Consider the following 26,154-nt stretch of genomic DNA (forward strand, 5'->3'; position numbering starts at 1 on the left):
TAGAATTAGATCTCTGCCTGCTGTCACAAAAGGGACGCATCTGCAGAGGAGAGACTGTCCTAGAAGAGAGGGCAGGCATCTCCTTAGGCTGCCTAGAGGACTGGGTGAAAAGATCCTGGGTGCTCTACTTTTGAAGATCTGATGCTATCCCCAATACTGTGGCCTGCAGGAACAAATGATGACAGTTCAGAGGGGAAACACAGGAGTGCCAGCTTCTGCAAGGGAGTAACTCCCTTAGAGATGTAAGAATAAAACAGTTCTCTATTTTTAAGTGTTCCCATTGTACAAAGGGAAGCCAACTCTTGGGAGCCATCCCTGACACCCTTGTTGATACATGAGAGTACTCCTAGCCAGTCTGTAGCACTATCTTCTGGCAAAACTGGACAGTCCTTAATCTTACGGGCCAGAGTGCCCACTGCCCCATCGAGGAAGCTCAAAACTTCAAAAACTTTGAACAAGTTCTTAAGAAGGTGGGTTAACTCTGAAGCACTGAACATAATCTTCAATGAAGAAAAAGCAGATCTTCTGGAAGAGTCGATCAACCCAGAGAAGTTACCCCAGGAGGAGGCAGAAACTCCCAGGGAAGGAGCTTCCCCCATGGCATACGATAAGTATCTCATCTTGGATAATTTGGAAGGAGGAAAACTGTAGATGGCTCTTCCTTGATCCCTCTTCTCCACCAGCCATCCATCAACTTCACTCAAGGCTTTCTTCGCCAAGGAAGAAAGCACCAACTTGGGCAGCTTCACAGATTCACTAGTCTGCGATTCCATTAAAAGGCAGCAGCAGACGAGGATGGGGTTGCTGGGGAAAAGAAACTTGGAAACAAGAAGACACCTTAATAAAGACAAGTAAGCCAATGGGTGAGCATCCTGAAGTAGAACATCATCTTCCTTGTCAGGGGATACAGGAGAGATGGCCAAGTCTGGTGGTTGAGGAGCCAATGAAGCCAAAAATGCTGTCCAGTTTACTTTGAATAGGGTCCACAGCAGTGGGCACCTGGGTACTAGCAGCAGGCTTAACCTGAAGGAGAGGAGTTGCATGCACAGAAGAGGGCGCTGGGAGCTGAAACACTTGAACCCCAACCAAAGATGACAGAGCTGAGAGGTTGACAGCAGAAACTAGATGACTGGTCAAAGACGGGCGCTCTGTAACCACTGGGCATACACGCACCAAGTGCTCAGGCGCTCTAAAGGCGCTCAGGGACTGAAGGACGATTGGGTGCTACCAAGCCCTTTGACATTCTCGGGCGCTCGGGCAATACTGAGCGCTCAACACCCAAGGAAACTTCAGAAACTGCAGGGACCTCAGGCTCCGGAGGGACCTCAGGCGCTGGAGGCCACTAGGGAGAAGACACCTTGGAAAATGAGGAGCGCTTATGAGAAGCAGAGCGTTTGGGAGCCAAACTCTGACTCTTCGCCAAGGGGAGCACTGAAGAAAAATGCTCTGGACTGTCCCAATGACTGCAAGACGGACGAGGGCTAAGCACAGGTTCCTTGAATCACTTACAAAGCATTTGAGGAGAACACGACACATCCACCACGCATCTTTTGAGAGGATGAGATTCGTCCACAAAGCACCATTGGCGCCTGGGACTAGACTCATCCGAACTTGACGAAAGACAATTACATCCAAAGATACGCCTTTCGAGTGGCACCTGGCTGCAACCTGGGATTCAGCAACAGGTTCAACCAAGGGGGCAACTTCCCATTGGCAGACCCCACCAACCTCCCTTAGGCTACCAGTTTGACTCCTCCCAGGTTTAGGAGAGTATGCCACTGGCCTTTGCCTAGGAGAATCGGCAGGACAAGCAGCCTCCTCCTCCACTAACACTTAACTAGTACTAGGCACTACTGGGAGCTCCCAATCACTCTTACTGTCCATTAGGACTTTCAGAGAAAATGCTAATTGGGCAATGGATCCACTTATCAATCTTCAACTCGAGGCTGACAATGGGGTTGGGTTCAGAAGCGAGAGCCAGGTAAAGGAGAGGGTTGAACAGATGGAAAACTGGGAATGGGATTCACAGAAATCATAGGAACATCAACATTGACAATAACATTAGTATTAAAATTAGGAGATTCCTGGCTAGCTTAAGACTTACTAATCTGTCTAGCAGTCACCTTCCTCTTCTTATCCCAAGCCAGTTTATTCAAATGTGACCTCAAAGTCTTCCACATCTTATTATCCCAGTCTGAACACTCCTTACATCTTAAATCCACTGAACATACCTGTTCCCTACAGTCTGTGCAGATCGTATGTGAATCATAAGATTCTTTATTCAAATGAGTATTGCAGCCTTTGCTGCAGTACCTAAAGCTAGATGAACTCTAGAGTCTGACATTATGAAGAAAAGTCAACTAAAAGTCACAAACAGGGAAAAAAGTCTTAACTTTAATTAATAATGTTTCAAAAAGAAACTTGACTTCATGTAAGTATGCCACAAGGCTACCAATGCAAGAATTCTTCACCAATTGACGAAAGGACAGTTCACGAATTGACGAAAGGGCAATCAGAAAAATAACGAATTCCAAAACAAACCTGCTGCTAATAGCTGGTGTACAGCCATCAGCTGGCAGAAACAAATTGAAGCTCTTTTGCTATTGTTTCTCTCTTTCCCCAAAAGTGGGCAGGGCTAGTCACCTACTCAAAACAAAACAGCACAACCCGCTAATTTTAAAATTTTAGCTGCCAAGCGAGTGAAGCTAATAGCAATGTAATTGCTTGGTAAGTTACTTAAATAAAATTCGATGTTCTGGGGCACAAACATACTTTCTGAATACGGACATTTAGCTTCCTACCTTCCTACATAATCCAAGGGGAGAGTAATTCTAGTACCATACAGGAGGCAATGTCAAGTTTACATGTCTCGGCTCTGAAGATCTACTGGCTCTACTTGGGAATGGCGATGGATGATTGTTTACAAAAATGTGCCTTTAGCTGAACAGTTTTTTAATGGGTGAGTCACATGCCTGAACCTTCAATGCACTTGTATAATTGCTAAGGAGCAGTGAAGAGAGATCATTCACCACTTTTAACTAGGAGACAGATACAGTATATAGCTATCAGGCTTGTTTTGGAGGTACTGATTTTGACTTAATTTTTGACTGATTGATTGATTGGTTTATACATTTTAGGCATACATGCCAAGCACTGGGGCAACTAAGGCCATTCGGCGCTGAAACGGAAATTGACAGTGAAAAGTTTCAAAGGTGTAAAGGAATGAAAGGGGTTGCAGCTAGGGGCCGAAGGAACGCTGCAAAGAACCTTAAGTAACGGCTACATTGCACTGACAGCACTACCCCCTACGGGATGACCAATTTTTGAGATCTTCATTCAGATAAACTCACAGGATCAAAATTAAAAGATAAGGCTAGATCAAAAGACTGTGAGCAATCAACAGAGGAGAGCTAAAGGAGAACGTGGATGAAAAACCAAGCAAAGACGTAGACTGGAAGAGGTCACTGACAGAAAAAAAGAGGTGAGCAAACAAAATTCTGAGGAATACACCAACTACTGGTAAGAGAACAAATGTTCCTCCATCAAAAACAAATACTGATAAAAAGCTTAGAGCAAATGAGTGAAGCTTTAAGCAGGACTAAGATTAGAGTGGGACAGAAGCATTATAATTGCTGAGAGAAGAATTCGGTGAAAAATAAGACTGTGTGAAAGTTACTCTTGCAAAAGTTGAGAACTATTAGCAAACAATCAGAATTTTTTTTTTTAGTTGACATGACCAGATTGACTGCCTCACTATAGACTTCCTCATTGTAGAAAGAACCTCTTCCTTTAAAGTATTGTGATAAAGCACTTTCAAAGATGAAAAACACCAGCATAAATGGCAGCAACCAAAGGTTGATATGACTTGTTAGCCTGCTCTCTTGACAAGATGACCTAGATGCAGGGGAGAAATTTAAACATAAGGGATACAAGACCAAACAGCCAGTTACAACCTATCAATCACTGGGAACCACAATATCAGGGTTTTGGTTATTGTCCATGAAAATTCAAGGATAAATGCCAAATATGTCAACCTGACATGACTTCTCAAAATAATAAAAACTGGTATTGTGCGAAGGTTCCATAAGACAGGGGTTAAAGTCAAAGTAGCTGAATTAAAAGTGGTCTAAAGATCCATAAGGAGATGAAAATTTAAAGCATATTAGTTTAATGAAGAAAGTATTGGATGAATGATTATGACATCCAGGAAAATGAATACGGTATTGGATAGTCTGTCCAATCTTACTAGTAAGAAGCTAGTGCCTTATTTCTTCTAAAACCAGTGTTAGTGAAATGGACCCAATAAGCAGGGTGTACATTAAGTCCACTAAGCAGAGAACCTCAGCATGTGGGTGAGAGGATAATTAACACACATGATAGAAGGTTAGCTGAAAGGAGAAACAAATGCCCACAGAATTGGGAGAACAATAGCAGCAACAGAAGCTTATGAAAACCAAAATTTTCTTCGCTTTCTCAAAGTAAAACATTAAAAAACCAACTGGTTGCACTATAAAAATTGCTTGGAAAACACACAAAATAACAACACTACCTAGCTACAGTACTTGTGAATACAAAAAAAAAAACACTGCATCTAATAAGTACAGTACTTACCTAACAATATCAAGATTTTCCCAACAAATAAGGATCTCTACCGCTCCACATTCTAGCGCCTTCAATGTATCTGCAACTCCAAAGCAATATTTCCCAGTATCTTGACTGATCTCCTCAAAGTATTTTCCTGTTGACAAATATTTACTTAATAAGTGTAAAGTTTATAGACACTAAAATCATAATAGTCCTTGAGATATGATTCAATATTCTTCATGTAAAGCACTAATAATAGTATAAACCTGGGCTTACCAATTAGTTTCTTCTCCTGGATAAACTTGACATTTGCTAGAGACTCTGCTGCTAATTCAATGGCTTGGTTAAAACCATTCTCACCACCATAAGACACATCTACTAGCTTAATAACTTTACCCTGTAATCTCTGAAATAAAAAAAATTGCATTACAGTATATTGTTAGAAAAAGTTCAGAAAGCATTGTTAGAAAAAGTTCGTAACACAATCCTTTTATACTTCCAACAATTCACAATGATGACTATGACCCAAATCATATACAGATAATAAAATCTGCCATGAAATAACTGCTCAACAATATACTTGAAATTCATTACAAATTTCATTCATACTTACTGGGTCAAACATATCTGACTGCGATAATTCTGTCTTAAAATCTGCAGATCCTGCGAGTACTAGACCAGCAATATTAGGCTTATCATTGGATATGAAGAGCTGCACTGCAGTTTCCGCCACCTAAAAAGATCAATGAAAATTAAGGCTGATTTTGGCACTGAATAAGGCAGGAGGGGTGCCAAATTTGCCATGACTTCAATGACACACAGAAAAAAAGGCAAAGCATACATATCAAAGAACATGAATTTTACTTTAGTATATCAACCTCTCACAAATCATAACTGACAGGTATGAGTGAACATTCTCAATTCCATATACACACTTGACTGACATCAGCAAGTCTTTAAAAGTGACTACCTAACTTCTGAAAATATCTAATTCAATAGACATTTACTACTTTAATAGAAGTGAATCATGAACACTGGAAGGTTAAAATATGAAAATTATACACACTAACAATTGCCATTGCTACTACTTACCTTTCTGACGTAATTATGACGCTTCTCCATACGTAAACGGGCAAAACGTAAAGCAGACTGACCACCACGACCTGCATTATATCAAATTTCATTATTAAAAAGATCTACAACTACCACTGATATATTATTTTGTTTCACCTTTCGTTTTCATTTTTGGTTCTGAATTCTAAACACCAACAACACAGAATTGCCAAAATATAATTAGGGAAGGGAGGAATATACTGGTACTCCATGGTACGTACCGTGTTTCTTAGGAAGATCGACTGAAAACTTGTGTAAAACATCTCTCGTGTTGCCTTGTAGAGTGCCAAATAATGCTCCATTACCATCCATTACAATAAAACCAAATTTGTTGTCATCGGCCAACAACGCCGAAAGCGCTTCTGTATGAAACTGAAAATGGAGATATATTTTAGAATGAACAAAAAATAAACTTTTCATAATGACTACTCAAAAACACTTAGACCACATTCCAATCTTTATTTCCCAAAACCTTGACTTTCTTAAAAAGCAAAAAGTACTATGTAATATTTACTAAAATCAATCTAGTTCACCTCCAGAAATATTTACAAATGACAAATTTTGCAAACAAATTTTTGAAAACACAAGTGCATTGGTAACTAGATTGGATTCTGACAATTTGAGACAGTTACAATCTAGGACTATTTAAGTTTGTCATTAACTTTTCTAATCAAGATAGCTGTCCTACCTCAAAAAAAGAAAAAAAAAAAAAAAATGCCGAGACCTAGTTCCAATTGGCCTATATATCAAAATGCTACCAAAAATTTACCTTATTGTCGCACAGGTACAGGGACGTATTGATAGGCTTGAAGGGTTCAAAATCGATGTTAACCTTTTTTTCCTTTCCTTCCTCAGTAACAATAGTACCACAGTAGATAACCAAGCCATTTGGGGGCACTAAAATGAAATTTGTGTAATATTTATCAATACAGTACCTTGAATACTCCTAGTCTTGATCTACACATCAAGATTAATAATACACTTGTAAATACATTACAAAGTTTCACATGGACATTTAAGTAGTAAACATTAGCAGCCTTGATAACACTTATTATGCAATGCAGGAAACTATTAAAAAGGACAATACAAATATACTGTACTACTTTTATATTCCAACTAGACTAATAACTCTCCTAAGACTTCACCAAAGGCTTTCTTATCAATTCAAGGCTTTTGCCTAATAGAGAATATGTACAGTAGCAATGCTGGAAAGATTAAAAAAAATTTACAATATTACACATCATAACACTGGAAATTCCATGTCTTCCCTTATATTTTTGGCACAATGGCACAAATTACACAATAATGATATTCCTATATTTTAGAAAGGTAGTTTTTTAATGCAGCAGTTTGTGCTTTAAAATTGATTACAATGAATATTCAGGAACTGCTTTTATCAGTCACAAAAGCATCTCAATATACTAAAAACACAAGGTATCAATTTAGTATTGTTATCATTTTACTGATCTATCAGATACTATCTTTTCAATGTGACTTTTCAGAAGGACAGCTAATTATCTTTAAGAACTACTTGATTTTTACAGTTCTATTAATTCTACAAAACTGCTGATAATTAAATCCAACTTCAAAAGTGGATCTTCCTCTTTTCCCTGATTCTCTAATTCCTGAAATGGCTGTCCTTGAGTTATTCCAAGTACACCCGCAGATTTGTGGAAGACGTCCTCTAGTTGTTAACCCTCTAACGCCGAGCCTCTATTTACAAAAGTGTCTGTCGTATGCCGTCGGCATTCGGGAGTTAGCGCCGAAGCGGAAAAAAAGTTTTTTTCAAAAAATCACAGCACGCTTAGTTTTCAACATTAAGAGTTCATTTTTGGCTCATTTTTTTGTCATTGCCTGAAGTTTAGTATGCAATCATCAGAAATGAAAAAAATATCATTATCATATATAAATATTGAAATATATGTGCAAAAAAAAAATTCATATATAATTGTATACAAATCGCGCTGTGAGTAAAACGGTTATACCTAACGAGTTATTTTTTTTCTTTGTATTGTACACTAAATTGCAATGATTTTGGTATATAACAAATTGTAAAACGATCAAAGCAACACAGAGAAAATATTATCACAAAATGATGCATGAATTCGTAATGCGCGAACGTAAAAAAGTTTTTTTCAAAAATTCACCATAAATCGAAATATTGTGTTAGAGACTTCCCGTTTTTTGCAAAATGAAGGTAATTGATTGAATATTACTATATTGTAAGTGTTTTAGCTTACATTTGCAGTTTTCGACCATTTCGGTCGAGTTAAAGTTGATCGAAAGTAGAATTTTTTCTATTTATCGTGATTTATATGAAAATATTTCAAAACTGATAAAAGCTACAACTATGAGTTATTTTTTGTTGTATTCTACATTAAATTGCACACATTTCCATATATAAAACTTTATGTAACGACTAAAATAAAACAGTGCAAACATTACGACAAAGTGACGAAAGAATTTCTGAGATGTTCGGCAGAGTTACAGCGTGCGGACGTAAGGAAAAAGTTTTTTTTTCAAAAATTCACCATCAATTGAAATATTGTGCTAGAGACTTCCAGTTTGTTGCAAAATGAGGTACATGGATGAATATAACTAGAATGTAAGAGTTTTAGCTTACAATTGCGTTTTTCAATCATTTCAGTCGAGTTAAAGTTGACCGAAGGTTGAAATTTTGGCACTTATCATGATTTATATGAAAATATTTCAAAACTGATAAAAGATACAACCATGAGTTATTTTCTGTTGTATTCTACATGAAATTTAGCACATTTTCATATACAAAACTTTATGTAATGACTAATATAAAACGGTACAAACATTACGACAAAGTGACGAAAGAATTTCAGAGATGTTCGGCCGAGTTATCGCGCGCGGACGTAAGGAAAAAGTTTTTTTTTTTTTTCAAAAATTCACCATAAATCGAAATATTGTGCTAGAGACTTCCAGTTTATTGCAAAATGAAGGTACATGATTGAATATTACTAGAATGTAAGAGTTTTAGCTTACAATTGCGTTTTTCGACCATTTTGGTCGAGTTAAAATTGACCGAAGGTTGAAATTTTGGCACTTATCATGATTTATATGGAAGTATTTCAAAAGTGATACAAGCTACAACCATGAGTTATTTTCTGTTGTATTCTACATGAAATTGCGCACATTTCCATATATAAAACTTTATGTAACGACTAATATAAAATGGTGCAAACATTACGACAAAGTGACGAAAGAATTTCTGAGATGTTCGGCAGAGTTACCACGCGCGGACATAAGAGAAAAGTTTTTTCAAAAATTCACCATAAATCGAAATATTGTGCTAGAGACTTTCAATTTGTTGCAAAATGAAGGTACATGATTGAATATTACTAGAATGTAAGTTTTAGCTTACAAATGCGTTTTTCGACCATTTCGGTCGAGTTAAAGTTGACCAAAGGTTGAAATTTTTTGTAGTCAACGTACGATACGTCCACTCGGCACCCAACAGACAATTTTAGTCGACGTACGATACGTCCAGTCAGCGTTTAAGGGTTAATGACCATTCTCTACATGTTAAAGACCATTCTTCAGTGAAAAGAAGGCAGTCTGGAGAAGATAACACTATGGAGTACTTCCCACTAGGCTGACTCTGTAACTCAACCAGTTCCACACAGAACTGTAAAGGTTCCTCTACCAAAGAGAAGAAAAGGCACACAAACTTGACCAGCTGAGTGCTCATGCCTGACCAGGTGACTACTCAAAAGATCAAGAAGTCATACACCCTAACCCAAAGACAAAGGAAACAAGCCACAGTCAGAAAACACAAGTGTAAAACAAGGAGAGTCACCAATGTCCTCACTTCTAAACCTAGCACTATAAAATGTCCAACTACTGAGTAGTGCTGGGCCTGGGGACAAAGACACCTGCACTACCTCAACTATGATGACCCAGTGCTTATGAAGGCACCTACGATAGGCCAAGGTTTCCCTGAACCTTCAAAACCTCTGATGGCTCCAATTGGGAAGAGAGCAGAAGTGACAAGTACTACTGGCAAATACCACAAACTTAGTGGGACACTAACCTCCTGTGATCAAGACCCATCACCAGTGGAGAAAGATCAGTCAACCATGGTCCTCAAAAAACTTTCCCTGGACTGAGTAGCAAACAAAGGATGGCGGGTACCAGGCCTATTGGAAGAAGCTGTAGACAGTACAACAACTCTCACAGTCATTATAGTAATGTTACCTCCCAAAGAAGCCTTTGGCCCTTTTTTGCCACTGAGCAGGCAACTACATGCATAATCCTGCCTCACACAGCCTCCATCTGACTTCACCAGCCATCATAGAACGAAAAGCAATCATCAATCATACAATATCTGAGAGAGAAAGACATACATAACGGCCACATCAGCACCAACAACCAAAGTCAAAAGATCCACAGCAGCGAAGATTACATGCTGATATATAATGGCAGCTGAACAAAAAAAATAAAAAGGATTTACTGTGTTTAATGGGGTTGTTGAGAAACAAACATTCCATAATGATTCACAAGCCATCACCATAACATCTCTAAATGCCATGGTGAGGAGGAAAAACTCAAGATGTGATGCAGTATCCAGTTCAATACCAGTAGCACAAAGTATGATGCTTCATCCAAGCATAAAAGTCTTGAATGATGAATACCTAACACTAAACAAATTTTACACTTAACATTTTATTTCCCAACTAAACCAACTTGAAGTTTGAATGTTAAATTTGCAGTTCTAAATTGAAGAGGTGTAAAAAAAAAATTACCTTAAGCTTATATTTACAAAGAATCTAGTTATACCTTGATTAAAATTTAATGGAATTTTATTATAAATTCTGTCAGCAACAGCCTTTAATCCAGCACAGAATGAAGTTCACAAAATGATACAGTTAATTTTTCAAATGATACATTATCTCATTCTGGAGTTTAGTGTGCACTATAACAAATTATTGGTATAGTTTCAGAACCACAGTACTTGGATGATATAACAAAATGGATGGATGTACCTTTAGTATACAGTTTGAGCCTCTGCTGTACAGAAGTAATGGCAGACAAGACAGATAATCTGTTCACTCTGGATTTGATGTTAGACGCTGTGCCAAATTCATCTGCCAACATTTTGCTTACTCTAGCAATCTGATCCTTCGGGGGTATGATTAGCGAAATCATAGAGGTGCCATTCCTGAAAACACAAAAGTATGTCATAATGAAACAAAATACTTCTGCTACTATAACTGAAAGCAGCCTCCCTTTAAAGCCTGTCAAAAAATATTAGCACTGTATAATCTTAAATCCAATTATTTATAATACTGTACTTCAATGACACTGTAATGAAATAAGTAAATGCATAACTTAACATGCATTAAATTAATGAGACTACTACACTGTAAGGTTCTATTTTGGCAAAATTCAAGACTTACTCAACTTAGTGACTGAAAATTTCTTAAGGCCATACACTTGACCCATGAATAGAAAATAAGAATTAATGATGTCTCCAGTACACATCTACAGATGTTCCATTTCATGTAAGATATTCTATTAATTTTCAATTTTGTGCAACTGACAAGACAAACAATTTTCACTTACCCTCTCGCCATTTCCAAACTCTTGATCAATTTTTTGATCTTCCAAATCTCTACATTGCGGTCAGCGCTGGTCTCGTCCGCACTATACCCTTGAGACGCCATGATGCTGTCAAGGCTTGCAAATTCAAGCTCACTAAATTTGTACTACTGGACCCTGAAATATAAATAAACAGCAATTAGTACCACTTACTAATTTCTTTGAGTCTCTTCCCTTTCTGCTGTCCAACTTCTTAAGTAAGCATTTACAGTATTTCAACTTTCATTTCAGAATAAATTTGTCACTCAAGCACTAGGAAAGTCTGGGAATGTCTCACTGGTTAGAAACTACATGTCTCTGTGGTCTTAAATCACTTCCCACAATTAACATATAGTCTCAGTTGTCTCAAACTACTTTATGTAATTAAACTCAGCTTCTGATAAACATGGGTTAATATACATAACAAAAATAAGAGTACAGATACATCTAAATCTCAGTACTGTACTTAAATCTGTGTTAAGCACTACAATCATACATATACAGTATATAATTAAAACAACCTCATTTTCGCTGTTAACATCTTAAATGGCATACTTTTATCAACCTGGCCAATTAAATCCATACATAAACAACTCGCTACACTCAAAAGACAACACATGGCACTACATTGTTCATTGCAACCATTAGCCATTAGAAAGTTACTCTGATAGCAAATTTCCTGTTTTAGCTGAATTTTTAAAAAATACTTAGTAGCTTTACTCTGGTTTTCCATGATGTGTATCTGTTTATCAAGTTCCTTGCATTTACACATTTAAGGCACAAACCATTCTTCTTATGCATGACTTTTTGGTTCAGTTAGCTTCAAAAAACCCAAGCAAAGTCCTTTGCAATCATATTCAAGGGACCTGAATTGCTCACCTCTCTACTTTACAAGTAAGGTGTGACAATGATATTCAGGGGACCTGAATTGCTCACCTCTCTACTTTACAAGTAAGGTGTGAATGCTGAATGCAAATAAAAGGTCAAAACTACAGAGATAAATTTTCTACATGGTATATGTTGTGTACTGGGCAGTTTCATCTGGTGCTTCGTATCATGCTCAGATGGCAATAAATAACCAGAAGGGAGTCTTGTGGCTTTCCATAGGGATTATCATGAAGTTCTATAGCTTTTAAAAGATCTGCCTGATCACAGTATTTGGCATTAGTTAATACAGTAGCACATGTTGCAACACTTTTGCTACCAGGTAACTTTCAGACCACTATGACAGCCAGACTACCGTCACAAGATCTGATTATGGTTAACCACAAGGCCTTCATGGGAGGCTCCATTACCATCCAATTTTCCCTCATAAATCAAGATCCAATATAACCAAACATTGATAAGTTACTTATTATTGAAGTAGAAATAAAGTGTAATGATTCTTAGCAGTATCTAACACCTAACCTTTCAATGCATTACAGTTCATTGGGGTCAAACATTTGAATGTGTGTATTCCTGCATACAATGTCAAATTCAGTCATGCAAAAATTAATGCTCCACCATAAACATTCAAATAATCCTTTCCATTTCCACCAAAAAGAAATTCCCTCTACCACTTCATTCTACTACAGTATTATAATAATAAATAATAATAATCTAATAATAATAATAATAATAATAATAATAATAATAATAATAATAATAATAATAATAATAATAATGATGATGATGATGATGAGGGAGTGATAGAAAATGATCAGGCAAAGAACCTCAAGGACTATGGTATCAGAACAGATAGGGTGATACGTGCCAATAAACCCGACTTGATGGTGATTGACAAAATCAAAAAGAAACTATCACTCATTGATATCGCAATACCACGGGGCACCAGAGTAAAAGAGAAAGAAAGAGAAAAAATTGATAAGTATCAAGACCTGAAAATAAGAAATACGAAGGATATGGGATATGCCAGTGGAAATTGTACCCATAATCACAGGAACACTAGGCACGATCCCAAGATCCCTGAAAAGGAACCTGGAAAAACTAGATGCCAAAGTAGCTCCAGGACTCATGCAGAAGTGTGCTATTAGAAACAGCACACACAGTGAGAAAAGTGATGGACTTCTAAGGAGGCAGGATGCAACCTGGAACACCACACTATAAATACCACCCAGTCGAATAAGACGACTGTGATAGACCAAAAAAAAAATATAACAATAATAATAACCTCTACCTCCATGAGATTGTTGGTAACTAGACAAGTCAAAACTATGTTACCTATAAGACAAAGTACCAAACAAACACTGTTGCTCAATAAAATGTAACATAAAACCACCTTCTTTGCATACTTTTTTCCCTTGAGAGTAAACTTTAGTTTCTCAAATAAAAGCAGTATTGATGGCAAAACTAGTAACCATGTACAGTAATGCCAATTTGTATTCTAACAATCATGTGCAAGTGAGAGCTTAAACAACATACAATACTATAATAAAGCAATGGATTCTGCAAATGCTCCTTCTAAATACTATTTTAATTACGACTGCCACAGGCTGCCCGTTTTCAAACAAACATGACATTTTATAATAAGGTTTTATGTATACTTACTCAGTAATGACAATGCTATCAGTTCCTACTTTTCACAGCAGCTTAAGTTTTAAATTTCGTGGTAGCGCTCTATTGTTTTGGTGTAGGTAACTGACCCCACCCACTTTTGGGGAAGAATAGGTACAACCTGGCTCAGGAGCTCAATTGGTTCATGCTCTATGTCCACGAAAGGGGAGGCAGGAGGGCTCCGATTATGTAATTACTTGGTAAGTATATATAAAAACTTTATTTTATTATATAAATGTCATTTTTATATTAGTAACTTACCAAGTAATTACACTACTGAATCCCACATAGATGGGAGGTGGAATACATGGACGTTAACTACACAAAAACACTCAGTAACGGAGATGAATTTGAAAAATAGATAGCCAGCACTGGTAAATGCATCACATAAAAACAAAACCAAACCCAATCATTAAAACCAACAACTGTGAGTACCCCAGGTACATAGTACCCACAGGCTTCCCATAAATCGATCACCCAAAATTAAGGTGAGATAGAGAAACAGAAGACACACTCCTATCCTCCCCCAGTACCAGGCCAGCCACAGAGAACGGACATAACATACTGCAATTTTCATATGTGGTATAGTGGCGAGAGGCAGATTACATTCACATTCCAATGGAGTGGCAACTGCCCTCACTTCATGAGCTTTAACTTTCAACAAGGGTAAGACCTCTTCCTCAATACCCCTATGGGATTAAAGAGATTACTTTTCTACGGAAGAAAGAAGTGCGTTCTTGGACATGGAACGAGAATGGTTCTTTACGGAGCACCAGAGGTTATGAGCGGGACCTCTGATGTTCTTTGTTCTTTCAAGGTAACCGTTTAGAGTTCTGACTGGACAGAGAACCCTCTCCTAGTCTGTTGGGCCAAGGATAATTGTTAAGTTCTTGATAGGGAATAAACAAGGCCAGGGATTGGATGGGGTTTCATTCTTTGCAAGGAACCCAAGAGTGGACATGCATACCGCATCCCCTTGTGAAAAATCAACTTGTTTGTCCTGCGCTTGCAATTCACTAACTCTTTTGGCTGTGGCCAAGACCACTAAAAAGAGGGTCTTCCTCGTCAAGTCTCTTAAAGATGATGTGTAAAGAGGCTCAAAGGGTGGGCCTGAGAGCCAACGAAGTATGACATCCAAGTTCCAAGGTACAGCGGTCAGTTTGTCCTCTTTCAAAGTATCGAAGGACTTAATTAAGTCACTAATATCATGACTTGCTGCGAGATCCCGTCCTCTGTCTCTAAAAACCAAGTTAAGCATGGATCTATAATCCTTAATAGTTGAAGTTGTTAGACCTCGTGAAGACTTCAGAAAGTTTAAAAAGTCAGCTATTTGCGCTAGAGTGGTTTCAGAACATGAGATACTGAGTCTTCGACACCAGCTGCGGAAAACTGACCACTTAGCCTAGTAGACGCTGGAGGAGGATTGCAGCCTACATTTGGCAATGCCAGTCTGAAGCCTATCAGAGCGAGAGTGGACAAACCTTGATGAACACGGAGGAAATGGGGTTGCCTGAGAAGATTTCGACGCTGTGGTAGGAGTCTTGGGAAATCCACCAACACTGAGAGAAGGTCTGGGAATCATTCCCTCCGGCCAAAATGGAGCCATGAGTGTCACTGAGGAGTTGCTGTGCAACTGAAACTTGTTGATGACTTCCCTCTCCATGCTCTAGGGGGGGGGGGGGTGAGAGGCATACTGTCCAGGTTGGACCAGTCCTGGAGCATTGCATCTATTGCCCATGCCAGAGGGTCAGGAACTGGCAACCAATGCAGGGGAACGCGGTGATTTCTCGAGATTGCCAACAGGTCTATAGACGGATTCCCCCACCATTTCCACAGGTTGGTGCACGCCTGCGGATTCAGTGTCCATTCCATCAATAGGATCTGTTTGTGGCGACTCAACTCGTCCGCAAGGACGTTCATTTTGCCCTGAATGAAGCGGGTGATGATCTGGGCCCAAATGAGATCTTTGGCTGCCTGGCAAAGAGAGAATGCATGCACACCTCCCTGATTCTTTATGTAGGCTAACGCCGTCATGTTGTCTGAGTTGATCGTGACCGTCTTGTCATACGTCACTGAAGCAAAGTGTCGGAGAGCCAGATGTACTGCTTTCAGCTCCCTCACAACATCTGTGGAGCTTCCTTTCCTCTTGTGACCACTTTCGTGCAACTTCCGAATCTTGCAGATGCTGCCCCCCACCCAGATCTGATGCATCTGAAAATAAGGTTAGGCTTGGGTTCAATGGATCTAACGATTTCCCAACTGAGAATCTCCCTTCTCTGAGATACCACCAAAATCCTCCTTGATTTTGGGAATGATGGGGAAGACAAATGAGTCTGGGAGCGTCTTCCTGCGCCAGCTGGCCTTTAGGAAGAACTGAAGGGGTCTTGTGTGAAGTCTCCCTGAGGGCACAAACTTCTCTATGGATGAGAGGGTGCCCAGGAGGCTCATCTACTCTTTGGCTGAGCAGGAAGGGAGAGCGAGGAATTTCTGAACCATATGAAGGCAGGATTGGATTCTTCTCTGAGACAGAAAAGAAAGAACACTGAGAGAGTCAATCATCATCCCCAAATAGATGATTAACCGAGTCGGGACTAACTCCAATTTGGGAAAATTGACTAGAGTGCCCAGATCCTGACCAGAAGATGAGTATCTTCTGTAAGTCTTCCATGCAGCGAGTTCTTGAAGAACGTAGGAGCCAGTCGAGATAAAAGCATTCGTTGATGTCCATCAAATATAGCCACTTCGCTAACAGCAAAACTGCTAGACCCTGCCCTGGAATACAACCCTTAAGTACTTCCTGGATTCTGGGTAGACTGGAATGTGAAAGTTTGCATCCTCCATGTCTATCGTCACCATCCAATCCATTTGATGAATGGAGGACAGTAGTGATTGATTAGTTTCTATCCTGAATGTTGTTGTTTTGACGAAGAAATTCAGGGTGCTCACGTCCAGGACAGGTCTCCAACCTCCTGATGACTTGGGTACGACAAAAAGGCGGTTGTAAAACCCCTTCCAGTTTATGTCTTCCACAACCTCTATAGCCCCTTTCCTGAGCAGGGAGGACACCTCCTCTGACAGGGCCAAAAAACTCTGTGAGCCTACAAAGTAGGCTGTCAAGCTGATGGGCACTGACACCAATGGGGGTTCTGTGTTGAAAGGGATGGAATACCCCTCTCTCTGGACTTCTATAACCCACATTCTGTTTTCTTCGCTTCCTATTTCCTCCAGAAATGAAGAAGCCTGGCTCCCACTGGAACACGGAGGACTGGATCCTCACTTGCTAGATGAGGGTCTGGTAGAGGATTTCTTGATTGGCCGCACTGAATGGATCCTGGTGCGTGGACAGGACTGATATCCGGCTCTGCCCCCTTGAAAAGACCGTGGTTGTAAAGGAGAGGCCAAACTGGCACTAAAAATGGGCCCAGGCACATGACTTGGATGCTTAGATTATTTTGTAGGCTGTGCAAGTAAATCCTGTGTAGTCATCTTCTGTAGCTCGGAAGCTACAAGCTCTAAAGTAGCACTAGGGAACAGATTCCCACAATCCACAGGGGAATGAGAAGAGACAACTTCTGAGAGGGAGTAACTCCCTTCGTGGTAAAAGAGCACCACAACTCCCTCTTCTTCAGGATGCTCAAGGCAAAAAGACAAGCTAGTTCTTGTGAGCATCATGAACCGCCTTGTCCATGCAGGACAACACTCCTAACCAGTCCCCCGTAAATTGTCTTGGAGTGAGGCGCAATCTTCAATTTTCTTGGTCAAAGCCCCCACAGTCCAGTCTAGAAAGCTGAAGATTTCAAAGACTTTGAACAAGATCTTCACTAAATGGTCCAGCTCCGAAGACGAAAAGCAGACCTTGGCAGAAGTGAACGCCGAATGTCGCATAGAGTTAATCAAGCCGGAGAAGTCCCCCTGGGAGGAGGCAGACACTCCCAAAGAAGGGGCTGCCCTACTGGCATAAAACACATACCTCCTTTTCGTCAGACGAGGGGGAGGGGTGCGAAAGGTAGCCTTCCCAAGTTCTCTCTTGTTAGACAACCAACTCTCAATGCGAAACAAGGCTTTCTTCGAGGAACAGGAGAGAACCATCTTCAGCAGGTTAGAGGCGTCTGCGGGTTGCCTCATCAAAAAAGCAGAGCCTGGCAACAAGGGGGCCGAAAGAGAGAAGAACAACGGATAGCAAAATAATAAGAATTTCATTAAAGAAGCATAAGTTGTCGTGGATTGATCCTTCTCTATGTCTTGAAGAAGAAATTGATGAAGGAGTTAAGTCCAGTTGCTCCTGAACTAAAAACGAAGGCTTCTTACAGGTCCAAAATGTTATCCAGTTCAACGATGGATTGGGTCCAAGGAGTCCTTCACCGCAAGAACACTGACTCATTAAAACTGACTGTGCTGGGCGCTCATTGGCAGCGGTACATGGCGCCGAACGTTTGGCAGGTGGTGGCGCCAAACGAGAAGGCGACTATGTTAATAGTGGTGGACAGGAAGTCACAGGAGAGGCTGCCGAGAGCGAAGAACCATCCGAGACCGGAGAACACTCGGCTAAAGGCCGATCTAACACTGAATGCTTCTTAGATTGGGAGTGTTGAGAAGGATGATCCGACACCGTACGATCGTTACCAAACAACAGTCTGGGCGCTCGCCTCGTACTGAGTGCTCAGCACACGGACGACACTAGGCACGCGACTGCCACTGAGCATTCAAATTGCACTACAGTCTCTCCGACCGCACGTTTGACGCCAGCTGGATGCCTGGCACCAGCTGTGCACTCACACACTACACTCTCATTCCCTTCTGGGCACTTGGCCATCACAGAATGTACCCCAAATGGGCGCTCAGCCATTACTGGTCGTTCGGCACTCTTCTTACACGGACGCTTGGGGACAAAATACTCAGGACACATCACAGCACTTTTCTGGTTCCAGAAGCTGCACGAGGGTTCTGAACTATGATCCAGATCTCTGGAACACTTACTGGGAAGCAGAGGAGCACTCTCAGGGGCAGCAAGACCTTTTCAATGGTCTGGAAGACTCGGGAAAGCGCCAACTACACCTCCTACCCAAGTCCAGGTCGGAGTTACTTGACGATAAGGGTTGCACATCCACACAGACACCTTTCCAGCGGCTGTCTGCCGAGCCCTGGGGCCGCACAACAGGCTCAGTTGAGGGGGCAACTACCTATAGGCAAACCCCACCAACCTCCCTTGGACATCCAGTTTGCCTCCTCCCAGCTGTAGGGGAGTTTGGCAGGGACCTTCGTCTAGGAGCATCGGTGGGACGGGTAGGCACCTCCTCCATTGATACAACACTTGCACCAACACTACAAGCACTCATTTGATTAATCAGGATCCTAACCGAAGCCCCTAGCTGGTTTACAGTGTCCACTAGAGCATTAAACTTCCTATCTACCCGGACTTCGAGGCTGGCTAAGGCACTGGGCTCAGAAGGGAGGGAGCCAGGTAACAGAGGTAATGGCAGTTTGAGGACTTGGAATAGGGGAAAAGGCAGTCACAGGTGTTGAAGGTACAGGTACCTCAGGAGAATGAGACAACCTAACTCCGGCTTTTGCAGCTGCCTTTCTCTCTCTATCTCTTTGCAGTCTTGCTAAATGAGAATTCAGTTTTCCATCTCCCCTGATCCCACTCCCCACACTTTTAACAATTAAGGTCAGGAGAACAAGTTTGTTCTGTACAAGAACTACAAACAGTTTGCGTGTCATATTTAACAGATGTCAATCTAGTCTTGCAGCCCTTACTGCAATACCTAATACTAAGGGCACTAGAATCTGACATACTTCAGTCACAATCAGGAAACTAACTAAGCTAAAATAGATTAGCGCTACCAAAAAGAATAGTGTACTTAACCAAAAGTCGGTGATGCCACAACCAACCCGTGAAAATTTAATTCAAAACAAAAGTTACCCAACAACCGATGTTCAGTCGATAAGCGAAAGGAACGAATTGAGCTCTTCAGCCGGGTTGTACCTATTCTTCCCCGAAAGTGGGTGGGGTCAGTTACCTACACCAAAACAATAAGAGCCCTACAGCCAAATTTAAAACTTAAGCTGCTGTGAAAAGTAGGAACTAATAGCAATGTAGTTACTTAGTAAGTTACTTGTATAAACTTAGATTGTTCAAAGAATGATCATTAGTCTCTGAGTGTTTGCTACTTCAAGGTGAAGGATTAGCACTTCACATGAGGCTCAATAGGTTCTGTATCCTGCATCCAAGAAACAAAGTGGTCGGGGACTCTCTTTTGTGAGAAGATCAGTGAAAACTCAACTTGGAAATGATTAAAAACTTTAGTAGATCATTACATTATATCCCTACTCACAAATAACACTGAGGGGTAATTCAAAATCACTGGCAAACTATACATTTATCATGTGCACTGTGATGTATGTACCAAAACAGCTTCTAAAGTGAACAGTAAACCAAGAGAGTAAAGATGCACCACAGTTGCAGCCACAACTCCTTAGAAAGCAACGGAAAATACAAGATTATGCTTCATAAGCAGTTTACTTCCCAAGGAGACACATTATAACAGATGACATAAAAATAAAGGGTTCAGGTTTCTCCCATCAGAGTGGTTGCTAAACTTCAAAGTTTGCAAGATTCTTTGAGGTCTTTGGGTAACAACCCTAGTGGATCCTTTTAAAACAAGTCAAAGCAACAGACTCCTTGTCTACCACTCAGCACAACCAGTTCCAGATAGATGTGATGCTCAACCCTTGGGATGGTCTAGCCATAAACACCTTCCTTCCTTTCAGCCTAATCCCCTAACCCTAATGACAAACACCAAAATAACTGTGATCACCCACTTTGGCTACAGTACAAACAATTCACAAACTTTTTTTTGCTAGTGACCAACAATCCCAAGAGCCTACTGGTCTAAAAGACATTCCACAAGTAACCCGACTTCCAGTCTTTTGGGCTATCTTTGTCGTCACTCAATTATCCAACAGAAAGTCCAATCTTTACAAAAATTACAGCTACATCCATCATGTGACTTTCCAGGACATAAATACCTCAACTTTATCATGGGAAGTGCAATTGCTTTGCCCACTGGTTCAACAAACAGAGGACCAATCCATTTAATGCCACTATTCTTTTGAAAGATTTCTTCACCTTCCTCTATTTAGACAAAGTTATCTGTCTCAGCACTCATAGATTTTCAAACATGGCCTGGACTTAAACACCTGGAAATGCTTTCTGCATCTCAGCTTTGAGGTGAATGTTCTGCATTGTATTCAGACCTAGTTGGGATCTTACAGTAGTTTTTCAGCATCTGTTGAAGCCTCCTCCTGAGCCTATCCAAGAAGCAACTCTACTGGTACTGAGATGGATCAGAGAACTTCAACCCTATCGGAGACAGTTGCACTTATGAATGTATGGCCACCCTAGGGCATCTTTTCAACCACACATTGGCAAGGAGCAAACACTTCGTCATCAGGACTTTACTCCAGCACCCTCTGCCATCTCAACCTTCTCTTTGGTCAACACAAATTACTTGAGAACCTTTTATTCTACCTGATTAAAGCAATCAGGGCTTGTGGAGGACTAACTACTTCAGAACAATCTTCTATGGGCCAAAAGAGAAAGACTTAAAAGAAAATATCATTCTGGCTGAGAAAGGTGATCTTGAGGGCCTACTTTAACGCTTCCCAGATTGACAATAAGAAAGTATGAGCTTGGACAAAGCCTTCAAGCTTTATCGCCACTGTATTTTATATGCGGGTACTTGGGGGTGTCAATCCACTTTTACCACCCTTTACTTGCTCACTGCCAATCACAAAAATCTGGACAAGTATTCCTTGTAGCCAATCGTCCCAGCAAACAAGATTTTTTAATTATGAGTGAAGTTGAAGATTCAATCTTTACAACATAATCCAAAGCACCATCACTCATTTTGACACTGACAGAGATACAAGCAGTTATCTCTCAGGCTAATAGTGCTCTTCACAATGTGATAAATTTTTTCATCATTAAAGGCTGCTTTATTTCACTGCACATACAGACACCTATTTACTTAAATTCTGCAGCTACTACCCATTCATTCATGAGTCCAATAAAGCCAAAAGAAATTACTCATAAACTGATTTGGATGATTACCTGATGCAGTAATTAAAACACCCGAAAACAGAGGAAGTTGCATAACCATAATCTTAGATCATCTTAACTCTCTTCTTCCAAGCTCATTGTAGGGAATAAAATAACATCAGCAAAAGCTTTACCAAAGTCAAGATACATAACTGGCTGATTCTTGAACTTTAATTATCGAATAATGTACTTTTGATAGATTAGATGAGAGCCCATATATGAAGCTATAAAGCGAGATCTTTATCATTAATATGTTTTACAACTACTCTCTTGACGGTTTTCCCACATACCCCAATAAGATTGGATTTAGTTACATAGACCACAACAATTTTGGGAGATAACTTTTGCCATTAAATTTTAATGTCAGGCAAGTTATTGCTGTTTAGTACAAAAAAGGGCTGACTGTTCATCTTATTATTCAGATGTAAGAGATTACTGTATATATGTTACTGATAGGTGATGCACTGACAGATGTGCATATTTCATCTGGGATGTATAATGAGCGTCCTTTACTCTAAGGAGATCAATGTTATTTTTCCGTTTCTGTTCTTTACATGCATAAGAAAAGAAAAGTTTGGATTAATACTGATAATAGCTACTATTTTCTCCCTCAACTTTATGATTTAAGAGTTTTGTTCATTCTTCGTAAGATGTACGTACTGCAATTATCCTAAGGGCTCAACCTAACAGTTGTAATCTGAACTTAAAGAGGTATTACTCAGAGAACTGTCAATCTTCTTTTTCAATGGCAAAATAAAGGGCAAACTCTTGGCATCTGCTAAATTCATTACAATGGGAACATTTCATCAAAAATTCTAAAACCAGAATTAGCAGAATGAGAAAGATACAAAAAAAAAAAAAAGGAAGACATGAGACCAATGTAAGAGTAATTTTTCACTTATCAAGTAGGTTATCTGAGCCTTTACCAAAGCTAATTTTCAAGGCAGTCAAACCAAAGACATAAGATTAGATGTGTGATGGCAGATTTCTAGGGTAAAAATGAAGCCAGCAGGCCCTCCCTCAAGCCACAAATTGTTAACCTTCCATCTATAATTCCCCTCCTGTGCAGTATTCTGGCCTACAGTTGCTCAGACAGGAATTATGTACTACACTGAAAGGATTATAAGAACACAAAAGCCAAACCCACTGGTACATACAATACCCTTGACCATAACAAGATTTGAAACAAACATTTTTACCAAAGGGAGAGATACAATAAAAATGTCATTAGTATTTTCCTCTTAAATACGTACTGTAATTGCATAATGATCACTTGAACACCTGCTGCCACCACACAGCCAGCTTTCTAGGCAATTAAAATGGTTCTCCCTTCCTAACAACAGACCCTTGTTCAATTCTCTCCCTACTTAACCACAATGTCACTTTTCTTAATTTCTTTTGGGAACTTTAAAAGTAAGAGGTGTTTTTTCATAAATGTTCACTTTCAACTGTAAATGCCACCATCATTTTTAAGCAACCCCAATGTTGAATTACACTTTTAAACACAATATCATGTTTCATAATTCAGGCACAAAACAAGTATTTATGAAAGAAATGGAAATTGGCACCATGGAACAGTTGAAATAGGTCTTTGAACTTTCATTTCTATCAAATTCTGCTCTTCTCCAGCACCATACTCACTAACCCCTATACTGAAATACCCTAATCACAAGACATTAAAAACAGTAATGCATCACCATATATTACTAAAATCTAGTCCTGATAGCATAGGGGCATACACCCTAAAGTGTACCCACACCATAAGCTGCAGCTACAAAAATTTAACGTCACTTCAGTCTCGGCTATACCGTAGTACATCTTACATTTTACTCCCACAGCCTATACCTCCTTAGGCCTTTTCCAGACTACATGCCAAACTTCAAATTTTGCTCCAATTTTGTTCTTCATTATTTAATCTGCCATGCTTTTATTTCCACATTCATTCTTAAAACCTGTCATGATCCCATTTTCACTTTCACTCTTTAAATCTCTCTTTCTCTTATTTTCATTCTCATTCTTCAAATTGGTCTTGTTCCCATTTCATCCTGCTCCAATTTCAGCCTTCATGCTTCCTTCACAGCACACAACCAACCAGCAATTGAAAAACAACAATAGCAAGAGAGATTCATGGCAGTAAACTAATCTATATTACTTGACTGGAGCATATTTTCATATCTTATTACACCCAAAATACTAAAGATTGGTTGGCTGACCACTTCTTTCAACTATATATAGTATTAAGCACAAGTCAACAACCTATGGGAAAAATTGATTTTGCCAGATTCTTCAGTTTTTTGTCATGATTCATCAAGTCACTAATTTAATCAATAATTCCTAGTAAAAGTGGGTGCTTTCATCTACTTTTAATTATTGGCAGTACCTCACTTGCGCAAAATTTGATTATTGAGTGACAATTTCATTACTACTACATCACTTTTGAAGTATCCAACTGGACTGACAGTAACATATGAAATAAACACATAATAAAACAGAATGCTTTCTAAATAAACATACAATAAAACACTACACTTTCTGGTACAAATTCCAGTTGAACAAGGATGAATAAACAAGAATATTCCCATCAAAGCAATGTAAAGATTAAATGGGGCCTAAAATATATAAAAAGCAGTGAAGAAACCATGTCTGCATGACCATATAAAAGGCCAAAAGGCAAGAAATGAGTTGCTAATTTAATACAAATTGCATAAGCTGTGAAAGTCACTAAGAGCATTGCTGTACTATATATATAATTAAATGGACTGCTATAACCTTTCATAAGTCTGGGTTTATCTTTTTGTAAATACAGGTAACTGCAACCTTGAGCCTCCATACTATCTGCCCACATGGTACATGTGCTACGAGTGTGTTTATTTTTAGACCATACTGTTACAGTACCAGAACCACTGCATTTTTTGGGTTGGACTTCAAAATGCAATTTAGCCTTATTATGATAGCCTACAAAGTTTATAAGGTATTTTTATACTTGTTAAAATTCTGTAACTTGTTATTGTTCAATTACCCTTGTAACTTATGTCAAGTGAATGTGATGAAAAGGCTAGCCATTCATCGACTACTGTAATTTTATTCAGTATTTACAGTAGTTAAATAGTAAATGATTATCAAAATTGTTTGTCTAGGCCTTGATTCACAAAAGTAGCAATTACTGGCACATTGTAACCTTGTTCCCTTCGGCACGTTGCTCTGAGCGGCTGTATTCACTTCACAGGTCACCTGTTCATTCGTAGCCTACAATTTAAAAATTCTGCTGATAATTCAGTATAGCTCTACATGGTAGAGACACTGCAATTCTGAAGCTATGTGACTTGAGTTTAATTTCATTAAAAAATATTCTAATCTAAAGAAATGCCTACACAAAATAGGAAGCCCAAAATCATCTGTCATGTAATATTCAAACTTACTAGGCCTAGTCTATACAATGCAGGCAAGCTTACAACAATGATCTGGTGAATGACATACAAAAGTGTTTTCTAACCTTGCGTATGATCACATCTGGTCTATCCTACCATATGTTGATAGTACGACTACAAGCCTTCATAAAAAGCTACGTATACTATGTTACCAATGAAATCCAATAAACAAAATTAGAAATGAATCTAAGGGATTGGTTATTCACCTAACCACTGAGAACATAAGGCTGATTAACTTAGGCTATTCACACAGCAGCGTTCAGATCTAGTAGCTATAAACACTTCCATTAAAGAGTAACTGAGACAATGACAAAAAAAGACAATGCAGCCAAACAATAATGCATAAAAATATAACCTATACTAATATAAAACCAAAGATCCTGCCCGTTCCCTTTTTTTTTTTTACCTTAACCTAACCAAGGGTGGTGTGTCTTACCCAAGAGACATTCAAATGTTACGCCTGCATCCTCGCACCACTGTTACACAATACATCAACCTCAGGACAAATATAGGTATTATTACCATATGGGTTACTGTTCCACCTATTTCGTAGACTACGACACACACACACATACAAGCACCATCACTTATAACGCAACAGATGGACGTATAAAAAGCAATAACAGGATTAGGCTACTTACGCAACAATTGGCCTAGGGTGGGGGAATATGGTAACCTAAAACACAACCACCTATCAGTGTTATTCAACCAACTGTTGGGGTGAGAATGCCACCCTGACAGTAGGGTGATGAAAAGCAAGGGTTAGGC

At 39.4% G+C, this 26,154-nt stretch overlaps 1 protein-coding gene across 4 annotated transcripts in view; it reads right to left on the bottom strand.

The window, feature by feature from the left end:
• eRF1 (eukaryotic release factor 1) overlaps positions 1-26,154 on the bottom strand; it is a 51,661-nt gene that overhangs the window by 24,276 nt on the left and 1,231 nt on the right. For all 4 annotated transcript variants that reach the window (XM_067113035.1, XM_067113023.1, XM_067113039.1 and 1 more), the window contains exons 2-9: positions 11,290-11,442; positions 10,710-10,885; positions 6,467-6,594; positions 5,919-6,069; positions 5,677-5,747; positions 5,198-5,317; positions 4,861-4,990; positions 4,612-4,738 (exon numbers count right to left, since the gene is read on the bottom strand). In XM_067113035.1, coding sequence (XP_066969136.1) covers positions 4,612-4,738; positions 4,861-4,990; positions 5,198-5,317; positions 5,677-5,747; positions 5,919-6,069; positions 6,467-6,594; positions 10,710-10,885; positions 11,290-11,390 — 1,004 coding nt within the window. In that variant the 5' untranslated portion in view covers positions 11,391-11,442. The remainder of the gene's footprint in view (positions 1-4,611; positions 4,739-4,860; positions 4,991-5,197; positions 5,318-5,676; positions 5,748-5,918; positions 6,070-6,466; positions 6,595-10,709; positions 10,886-11,289; positions 11,443-26,154) is intronic.

This window comes from Macrobrachium rosenbergii, chromosome 2 (genome assembly GCF_040412425.1).
Source record: "Macrobrachium rosenbergii isolate ZJJX-2024 chromosome 2, ASM4041242v1, whole genome shotgun sequence".
Taxonomy (NCBI): domain Eukaryota; kingdom Metazoa; phylum Arthropoda; class Malacostraca; order Decapoda; family Palaemonidae; genus Macrobrachium; species Macrobrachium rosenbergii.